Source organism: Neolamprologus brichardi, chromosome 2 (genome assembly GCF_056152115.1).
Source record: "Neolamprologus brichardi isolate AB-2024 chromosome 2, ASM5615211v1, whole genome shotgun sequence".
Lineage (NCBI taxonomy): Eukaryota > Metazoa > Chordata > Actinopteri > Cichliformes > Cichlidae > Neolamprologus > Neolamprologus brichardi.
In genome coordinates this window covers 21,715,486-21,725,983 of record NC_142105.1, presented here as the reverse complement: position 1 = coordinate 21,725,983, position 10,498 = coordinate 21,715,486, and the positions used below count along the sequence as shown (strand labels likewise).

Below are 10,498 nucleotides of genomic sequence, written 5' to 3'. Positions count from 1 at the left end.
GGTCAGCAACTGTTGTGCTGATTCCAGCTTTGTTCACCTCAGTGCTTCAAAAGAGAGCTGGGGCTTGAAAGCAGAAGACCTACACGAAACAGTGTCAGGACACAAAACATCAGGCTGCTGCTTTATAAGGAGGGAAAGAGCAACGATAACCTGGGAAAAAAATGCACAGCAGCAGAGAAAAAAACACTCCAAGGTGAAAAAAGGAATATGTTTAAGGTTAAGTTGAATATCTATAAAAAGAATATCCTAGAGGGGTTTTTTTGTCTCATTTTTAATTACTTTTTAGGTTGTCTTGTTGTATGCCGTCACAAAAACAGTCATAACCCAAGAGAAGCTTTCTGTCTTATAACCTTAAAGCCAAAGCTTTTAGGTGTTCCTTTATGTTTAAATAGGTCATCCTGTTTGGCCAAAATTGCTTGGGGGCGATATCTCTTGAAAACCAGCTGAAAGAACGAAACAGAAGACACAAAGTGCTAGAGGTGGAATTACTGGCAGGATAGGACAAGGTCTGCCTCTGTGTGTGTTTGTGTGCATGTGTGTTTTAGTTAAGATCAAGTTCCACTGATAAAGAACTTCTGAACTTGTTAGTTTATCTAAGCCACAGTTTATGCAAGTGAATGGGAGTCTAATTACACAATGACTGCATCATCGTACACCAGGATTGAAAAAGAAAAGGAGGCAGTAAAGCAGAGGACAAAAAAGTGTTCAGAGACGCAGATGAGAACCCAAGAGTGAACGGTAAAGATGAAGGATAGAGCGGGGTTGTTCAGGGAAACACCTGCCTGCAAGCTTTGAAGACAAGATAAAAGCATGCCATGTCTTTCACTGCACTTTGAACAATACAAGTGCCAGTGTGTGGTGACTCTGAGTGCATGCACCCCAACGTTTAAAGAAAACCGATAAAAATACACAAAACAGGATCAAAAATATTCAGGGATTTGGCAACACCCGCAAAGTATTCAAGTGAAACAACATAACCAGATATAGGAATGCAGTGAAAATACAGAAAGACATCATGTGATCAGTGTCAGCAACTGCATGAGTCACCGACAGTCATGCCTTAACCGTGTCCGTCTCTTTTTAGTGTCAGTCTGTGCTGCACTGTGCTATCTCTATTTTCTTTTTAAATGCTCCACGTGTTGTCAAATTGGTGAAATGTTTTCTTGGTTTGCTTGTGTTTTTTTCACACGAAGCGTACTGAGCTCTTAGGGACACCAAGCTATGCTTTTAACTCCCCTGACCTGCAAGGTTTGTAGCAAAATAAAAAAAATTATCACCACACTCTCTCCCCTCCATCCCACCCCTCTTATGTTTGTCATAGCTCACATTTTTGCTTCCCTCCTGAGAAGTGATCCTTAAATTTGTGTGTTTTTCTCGTGTGCAGTGAAGCAAGCACTGTATACCAGGATTGAGTGCGCAGCTGAATCTTAAAATGTTGATCTTGGATTTCAGTTTGCCATACAGGCAAAGACAGCAGAGGAGACATGCAGGGAGAAATACCGAATTAAGGTTTCTTTTTTTTTTTTAAGGAACGGATCTGACTGCTTCATTTAGCCTAAAACAGATTTTACCAAATTTGCAGCCATGTTTAATACAGTACTGTGCCAAAGTCTTTAGCTACCCCTCATTTCTTTATATTTTTCTAGAAAAATGGGAAATAGGTGCAGCAATTTACTGAAACGTGCAAACATTGATATATAATAAGATATCAATGTTTCTTATTATAATGTTATCAATAATAACATTGATATATAATAAGGCAAAAACATGCATACATTTTTACAATTCTAAAAATATTTGGTGTGACCACCTTTATTCTTTAACACATCCTGAAGTCTCTTAGGCCACTTCCATTTAATTTCTTTAGTTAGTCTTTAGAAATAGTTCTCTGGGCTTCTTGAAAGCTCTTCTTTGGATGTCTGCTACCTTTTGTTTCATTCTCTGTCATGAGATTGTTGTAATATACCTTCCTTTTATATTACTTATACTACTACCTCAGCCTTTTCTCCCTGTTTCCCTTCCTTTAGAATGGCTTCTTGACAGCCACCAAGACCTTTTCAGATGAGCCTTCTGCAAACAATGGATGGATCAACTGAAGGTCTAAATGCATCTCTTGGGTTCTGTGTCAAGTCTTTGCTGGATTTTTCCTATTTCTTAAGGATATAAGTAACAGATACTGTTCTTTTGCTATATATAGCTCTTTAGGCCTGCCACTTCTGTTTCTGTCCTCCCCTTTCCAGTTTTCAAAATCTTTTGAGCACACACTGCAGATACTGCCAAGATATGGCAAGGTTTCAGCTAATAGCTTTTTGAGGATTATCTTTTTGGTATAAGAATGATATTTTGTGCCTGTCAAACTGTTATTGTTGGCATTTTTTCTTAGATTCAGCTAAATAAATGGGGACACATTATGTGTTTTTCTTTTTTTGACAGACTGCTGGTAAAAAAACATTTTTACAAAATCAGATTGGTTCTTTGCTAAGTCATTAGTCATTTTCTCCTATGTGCAGACACAACAGTTAGGTGCCTTTTTATGCATGAATCATTCATAGGGTAGTGTTAAGTGACTTAACAAACAAACAAATAAATTCCTCTGAAAATGGTCAGTTACAAAGAAAAATTAGCCAAAAGTCCAAACAGTTTTAAAGACCTTCAGAAATCCTAAAGAACTGCTGATAAAGACCTTTGAATTATTATTATTTTTTAAAAGACCTCCTTAGTAACAAAAGTTAAAGAAGTGATGGATGGCTAAAGACTTTTTGCACAGTACTGGACCTGCTTAATAGGTATAATTAGACAAATGCCTATTACTGCTTATATCTGTCAAAATAAAAGTGTGGAGGGGAAGGCCACTTATTCTCAATCAAATTAAATCTCACTCTGTGTGAGCAAATCCAATTCAACAGTGATGCAGGTAAAAGGATTTCCACACTGAACTCTAGAAATTCGTGCATTTTACTAAAGACACAGTGGAACAACACAGAAGAGTTTCATATTTTATTTACCAGGTTACTCATGATGAATTAAAAAGACTTTATCTAACAGCAGTTACATAACGTGTCATTTTCTATCCAAGAAGATTTGTCATCAACCAAAACTATTAAAAATTATCCTAAATGCCGAGAAAGAATTTACTGATATTGTTATTAGAATAAGAAGGACTGTATGGTGTTGTTGGTTTCAATGAGCAGCAATAGATGGAAAGCTGCTACACCTAGTGGATTTCTGGCAGAGCTGCAAGAATATTAGGTTCAAGTAACAACACCTATTGTATGCAGTGACTTGCTGACACAGTCATGGTGTTGTTTGTTGATAGTCCTAAGGTTTTACTTAATCGTGATCAATCATTTAGATCTTACCAGGCTCTAAACTTCTTAAATACAACCTCAGATGAGAAATAACAGATGGCACACCACACCATGTCATTACTTCTTATGAAAAATTAAGCCAAAGTTCAGAAGCAGCACCTTTGGCAGCATTACCTTGGAGTAAGTGTTTTCTGTGTGACTTTATCAGTCTCTCACATCACCATATTTGGGTCCATTACTCCATAAATCGCTGTTTCAGTTCATTGATGTTTGTGGGCAGGTTTATGCAAAGCTCTCTTAGAGTAGTGCCACACAATTTCAGTCATCCTGAGGTCTGGACTTTCACTGGGCCATTGCAACACCCTGATTCTTCTCTGGTTCAGCCATTTCGGCCATGCAGTAGAATTCTTCCTGTGCTTGAGCTCATCAAATCAGCTCACGCTTCATCAGCTATCAGACAGATGGCCTCACATTTGACTGTAGAGTACTTTGGTATACAGAACTCATGGTTGACTCAATAACTGTAAGGTACGGAGATCCTGTGGCAGCAAGACAAGATCGTGCCTGACAGTTGATACGAGATGTTTGTGCTGATATGCTTTGTTTGGGTTTTGCCACACATGGTGCTGTGCATTATGAAACATGTACACATTAGTCTAATCTGTCCAAACATTGCTTGAACATATTTTTCAGAAGTATTGCCATTTGTTTTTCCCCCCACCACGAAAGGCTTTCTTCTGGCAATCCTTCCAAATGAGTCATACTTCTTAAAGATCATTGCTGAGGTCTTTCCTCTTTGGCATTGTATAAATAGGCACTCACACTTGCTGATGATCATTTAATCAAGTGCTACTTACCATCTTAATTTCTATGGAAGCTGTATTAACTGTTTCCCAAACCGCTTCTGCGTTTTGGCTTAATTTTATATGTCCTGATATGTAAAAGAATTGAAATTGAAAGACAAATTCAAAGAGGTTCTTTCAATTTAACTTGTTTTGTTAAACTGAAAGAACATAGTGTTAAACATAGTGAATATACTGGGTCTCAGGGGGATGTTGACCAATAGATTTTACTTCACAAAAATATTAAGTAATTAAAAGCAATATGCAGACCTTTAGAGGTTATAGTCTTGTTTGTCTACCAGTGCATCATCAGAGTTATTGGTTGTTTGGTTGTCAGATGTGTCCCTTGTATTCAGATTCTCTTATTCATACCGACTCTAAAAAAAAGTCTTCCAAACACACTTAAATGTAAACTATGAAGGGTAAAACTGACAGCGGTGGGTTAAAGCAATTGTAAATGTACGTTCCTTTAAATTTCTAATACAAAAAAAAGAGTATTTCAGTGAAAAGTTCAATGTATATATAAATATGTGAGTATTGTTTTAACATGTGAAGTGTTTGACCCTTTGCTCTCTTGGCTGAGGATATTAGAAAGACTGTATGACCCGAGCCCTCGCTAACTACCCAAAAAACTCAAATTAGCTTTGTAAGAATGTAAATAACCCTCAAGGCACATTTCCATGAAAATAACATCATGCTTTCTCAAATTTGCACTAAATCCACAATCTATCTTGTGGCGATTTTCATTTACATTTTGTGTTTATAATGATTACTGTTAATGTATCTATTCATTATAAAACATAACGTCTCTGTTTCTTTATCCGATCTCAAATGGACTGTGATAATTTTTTCTGCCTAAGTTTCACACTGAAAACATTTGAAACTGGAGACTGTGGCCAGTCAACGCTATTAAGGGCCTTCCTATCAGCTTAATGCCGGGTTTAATTTCAAAATGGAGGGGAGCAAATGGACTGTGAAATATGTGCTAATGGTAACAAGACTTCTCCAAGTTTGGTGAAGGAAAGAGGCACAGAGACAGAGAGACCATGTAATGCCCCGTTCTGTTATCACTGAGTCTGCACATATAATTTCACAGAGTTTTGGAGTCAGAACTCTGAGACAAGCACAATTAAACTACAGACTGCAAAGGGACAGCCTGCTATAATGCTGTGTTAGAAAGTTCACAGAGAGAGTTCGTTTAAAGTATACAGTTTAAAAATAAGGCTCACATCAAGCAAATAAATCTCTACGTCTGTGAGATCCAAGAGCAATATGAAAACACATGTTTACAATTAAGACAATGTGAGACGTGCTATTTGCTGAAAGCATTCATATTTGTTTATATAATTTCTCATCTTTAGGGGGAAATTTGGCTGAATAAATATTCATTAAAGAGTGAAACACCTCTTCCCTTGGACCACCCCGCTGTATATCCACCCATGTATAGAAATTGCTACTTCATTATTCTTAATGCTAGAGAGCAGCTGGCAGCTGTAGTTTTTATGCTGCGCTTTCATTTTTGAAGTGCAAATCCCTGAAGCACATTGGTAAACTGAATAGCTTGAGTAGTTTGTTTGATTGGTCACACACAAGTTTCTTATATCAAAGAGTCCCTGAAAAATAAATGCAGAAATTCAACATATTGTTAAAAAAATAAAAAGCATATTTTTCCTTGCATAATAGTTTGGAGCCCAAACAGCAAAAGAGCACAAGACATAACACATTTTAGGGATTTAAGATTACAGCGCTGCTTTTAGGCCCAAATAAAGACGCTAAATGCTCCAAATTCTTGCCAAAAGTTGAAGTTTATGATGCCTCTCTATAGCAATAAAGCAGCTAGGATCACTTTCATCTAGAATGGAACTGAACCATTTATGATCAAAAGTTAAAATCTCTCGTGACGCATTGATCTTTTTACAAGATCATTTACACCCAAAACAGCATAAGTGAGAAAAAGAAATAATGATATAATGACGAATTTCTGGGAAACAAAGACAGTATTAGTTAGACAGTAGAGCTCACAATGTATTCAGAATAGGGGAAGGAAATCAGCGAGGTAAATGTTATTTTTGTGTAATTGCAGTTGAAATATGTTATATTTTGCACTGACCTTAACATTTTTGTAGAAGAAAGCATATGAGGTGTGTTAAATGAGATGAGAAGAAAAGAGCCTCTTCCTGCATGTGTGGTAAACAAAAGGAGGCCACTGAATTTGAAGCAGATGGGCCACCAAACAAAGAACTAAACACAATTTGGGTACGAACAGAAGACCACATCAGAAGAAGCAGACAACTGCATTAAAGTAACCGCACCAGGTTACCAATTCTACCTTGTGTTGTATGCAGGCCACAAATAAAGACAGCAAACGAGGGGGCGCGCTAAGGATCTCAATTTAATATCATATACATAAAATATTAACTAATGAAAATGAAGATATGTAACATCAAGTATGTGACTCTAAAACTATTACAAATAAATATGTGTGACTTGAGTATTCAATGATTTAAAGGTGCAGTGAAATATCCCTGCATGTTGAAGGGTGAGTGAAAAACACTTTAGTCGTTCAGGAGAGAGAAAAAGGGCAGAAAAGACAATCTGAACAATATGTATTCTGGTATTATGTTTGCAAATGGCAAAGAGGGACCTTCGGGATGCTGTATCCTTCCATAGTCTTTTGCAAATAGCAGAACACTTGTAAATCCTTCTTAAGACAAACAATGAAGCTTAAAGTCCACTTCAGGTCACATGCAAACAAGTTTTGCATAAGGTGCATGATTTAATGATACACTCTTGTCATCCCTTTTTAGCACAATCTGTCTGTATATTTCTTTTTTGTCTCAGGAAAGGTGGAAAAGGCTATAGCCGACCTGTGAGGTGTACATAGCCAGATGTGCAGCAGGGAGAACAGGGGTGCGGCCGTATGAGTAGCCCAGTCCATAGAGCCCTGCCGAACCAGCGTGCAGGGGAAAACCCAAGGATGAGTATCCTGGGTAGAAGACAGCTTTGGAGCCTACACCAGCTGCTAGTTTGAGTTTCTCTACTTCAGCCTCCTGAAGCCTCTTGGCTTTGGCCCGTCGATTCTGAAACCAGATCTTGACTTGGGTCTCGGACAGGGACAGTGAGGAGGAGAACTCGGCCCGCTCGGCGATGGACAGGTACTGCTTCTGACGAAATTTCCTCTCCAGGGCCAGAAGCTGCATTGTGGTAAAGGGAGTACGAGGCTTACGGTTGGTTTTGTGCTTCCTCAATGAGCAGACTGCCGGACTAAGCTGCCCTACAGGATATATGGAAAACATGAAACTAAATCAGCTGTCAAAGCTGGACAAACAGACCTTTAATTCTTTCCTTTTCAGTGGTTTAACACCAAATGACTAAACAGGAAAAGTAATGATCAGAAAATTAATGGACAGCAATACTGATGGAAAAGCCACACTTCTCCTGTATCCTGCTTCTTAGAGTATTTACTACTATCTAAAATTTTACATAATGCAAGATGATTATCTTTAAACAATGTGAAACTGGTGAGTAGAAAAATCATTATGCAAAATTCTTAAAAACAAATAAATATATTTCTCTTTTTATTACTCCTTCTTGTTCTGTCACAAATGTTTGATTTGTCTATTGATTCAGTATTAATTATGCATAAAAACAGTTTCTTAAAATTATGAACTTGAAGCCAGCTGTGGGACTTTTCCTCCAACCTTACACATTTGCATTACAAAAGCTTAAACTGGATGACTTACAGTACTCGAAGACCCTGATTTTTTTTTAAAAAAACCCTGATTCAAAACTGAACCACTAACTAGTAATAAAACTGGATTGAAAAATGACTTACGTGGGGGAGTAGACATCTTAATGGAGCTGGATATCCAAGAGGGAAATTCCTGTTGTTCCAGTGGCTCTGATTTAATAGATATTAAGTTTTGGGTGCACTCATCTGTCCGCTGCGCCTCATCCTCCTTCAAATCATAATTTCCCTTTTCTTTGCTGGTCACAGCCAGCGGCCTCGTCTCCGACATGAGAGCTTCAACGCTGAAGGGAAGACAGGATGTCTGTGCCATGCGCCCGAGCTTCAGCTGCGTTGATCCTGCATCCTCTTCTGTGGAAAACTCATTTCTTGAGTCCCCAGACGCAGACATTTTTTCTTCTCTTTCTTTTCAGTATTAGAATTTAAGTACAATCCATAAGACACTTTTCTGGTCCCAGAATGAGACCGGTCAGAGGGGAATCTGGAGTAGCTTCTCTTAAGCTGTCACAAAGCTGACAGAGTTAGTGCTGGAAAAAGTCTGGCGTGCATTTGGGACTTTCAGCCAATGATGAGTCTTGATCCCAGGGTTTGGGGGAAGACTTGTGATTGGACGTTGTGTTTAGGGCACTCTGCCACACCCCTAACCAGACAGCAGGTCAGCTTCGCATCAGCCTCATTTAGCAGTAATTACCATGGTGGAAGATTGTTTCCTGGCTGTATTTCTTTCACTCTGCAAACTGCATACCCTTAGTTAACATTGAAAAAGCTTGCACATAGTCATGCTTGATGTCTTGAATTAATGCAGAATCATTTTAAATGAGACAGAGGCCGAATACAAAACCTTACTAATATATGTAAATCGATTCCCTGCCTGCTAAGCTCTGTCCCGTACAGCAATTAGGCTGGTAGATTGGCTTGCCGTGTCTTCAAGCATCAGCGTCTGTCTGTAGAGCTGCATTTCCATTTGACAAAAGCTGACGACGCTCCTAATTCAAGCCCCAACGCGCAGACCCTGCCACACCGACTGTTGGAGTAATCACAATGGCAATCAATAACAATCATGGTGCTTTCAAAATTCAGACATCACACAGCAGTTACACACTTAAATGTGAGAGTCAGTTGGGCGATGGATTATGGTTTTGGGCAGGCTTTAAAATGACTGTCATTACATTGTTATTATTAACACCTTGTAATTAGGCCTGTGGAATCCGGTTCTTTTAAGCAGGATTTAACGGTAATGATGGAAAATTGCTACCTTCCTGAGGTGTGTGGCGCCCGCTGCGATTAGTCCCAGTCTCTGCTGTGTGGATGGAGACAGAGGTGTCTCGTGCCTGTTTGAAGCTCATACCTGTAGGGCTCCAGAGTATTAGGAAACATCACGAGAAGTAACGGCGTTCCTAAATGCAGCTTCTAGCCACTCAGTGAAGAATACAAGCGCAGTCGATGGGTTTTACAAGTGACACAAAAAGGTGACACACACCTAACTTCATGCAAGATGAATGTGCTTGCTGCATACTCTAGCTCTCTCTGTCTGTCTCTCCCTCACAGACACATGTCCGCACATCGCAAAGACCTCCTGTGAAGTGACTGGTGTGTGCTGCTGTGTCCAGTGCTCTGTGATCAGCCCTCACAGAGAATGTGTGCTCTCTGTAATCATCAGGATTACAGTGGCATCAGGGTCTCAGCTCCCCAGCTCCACAACACAGTTACTCTCCATGTGAAGCAAAGTGCTCACACAGCATGAGCTTAGTCTCCTGTAATACGCACGTGCATCTTAACAAAGGAGCCTCTCTGTCATTACAGTGCTTTTCGACCGATTCCCTACCTACAGGTTTATAATGTGCACGGGTAACTGGGTGTGAGCTTATATTTGAAAATCAAACAGAACTGTTAGACTTTTGGGAATCAAGAAGGGTATAGGTGAATAATGGTGAGAAACATCATCACATACCATCATATTTTATATTAAAAGCAGGACACATAAAACTGATAAAACTACAATAGTGTTTAAAATTCTAAATGATTAAAAAACATGCATTTGCACGCATGTTTCTAATAAATAATAAAACAGGAGGACAGAGGGCTATGCACTTTAAGGCGGGACAACAGCCCTGTTAGGCTAATATATGGAATTGAAGGAGCATGTGATAGCCAACTGCTGGCATATCCTATGTGAACACTTCGCAACTTCAATTAAACCATACACGAAAATCATCTAGAGTATTTTAGTTAAAATTACAGAAATAGTCATAGCAGCATCAGCTGTAACCCACAGAAGTTTAATGCCTTCAACACACAGTGGGAAATTTTTAAAAAAGGTACCACTGTATTGACTTAGAAGCAACGAAATAACTAAACCAGGTTCAAGGACAATGCATGCAAACACATGTAAACGCATGTAAACACATGTAAAACCCAGATTTTTGTGAAAAGAGCTTATCTTGAGGTCAATCTCAAAATTATATCATTGCCCTCAGTACTTTATTTTTCCAACATACATAATGCTTAAATAAATTAGGACATAACCCAGGTATACCATAAAAAGAATACTTTTATCCTGAGTATCAAAGAGTTGAGAGCTTAACTAGAGGAAAAGAAAT

At 38.7% G+C, this 10,498-nt stretch overlaps 1 protein-coding gene across 1 annotated transcript; it reads right to left on the bottom strand.

The window, feature by feature from the left end:
* Window positions 1-6,526: 6,526 nt before the first annotated feature.
* Window positions 6,527-9,426, bottom strand: msx2a (muscle segment homeobox 2a). Its single transcript, XM_006781683.2, has 3 exons — window positions 8,745-9,426; window positions 7,986-8,635; window positions 6,527-7,424 (listed from the first exon to the last, which is right to left on the bottom strand). Exons 2-3 carry the CDS (start codon window positions 8,287-8,289, stop codon window positions 6,988-6,990), a joined length of 741 nt encoding a protein of 246 aa, XP_006781746.1. The 5' UTR covers window positions 8,290-8,635; window positions 8,745-9,426; the 3' UTR covers window positions 6,527-6,987.
* Between the last annotated feature and the right edge of the window lie 1,072 nt (window positions 9,427-10,498).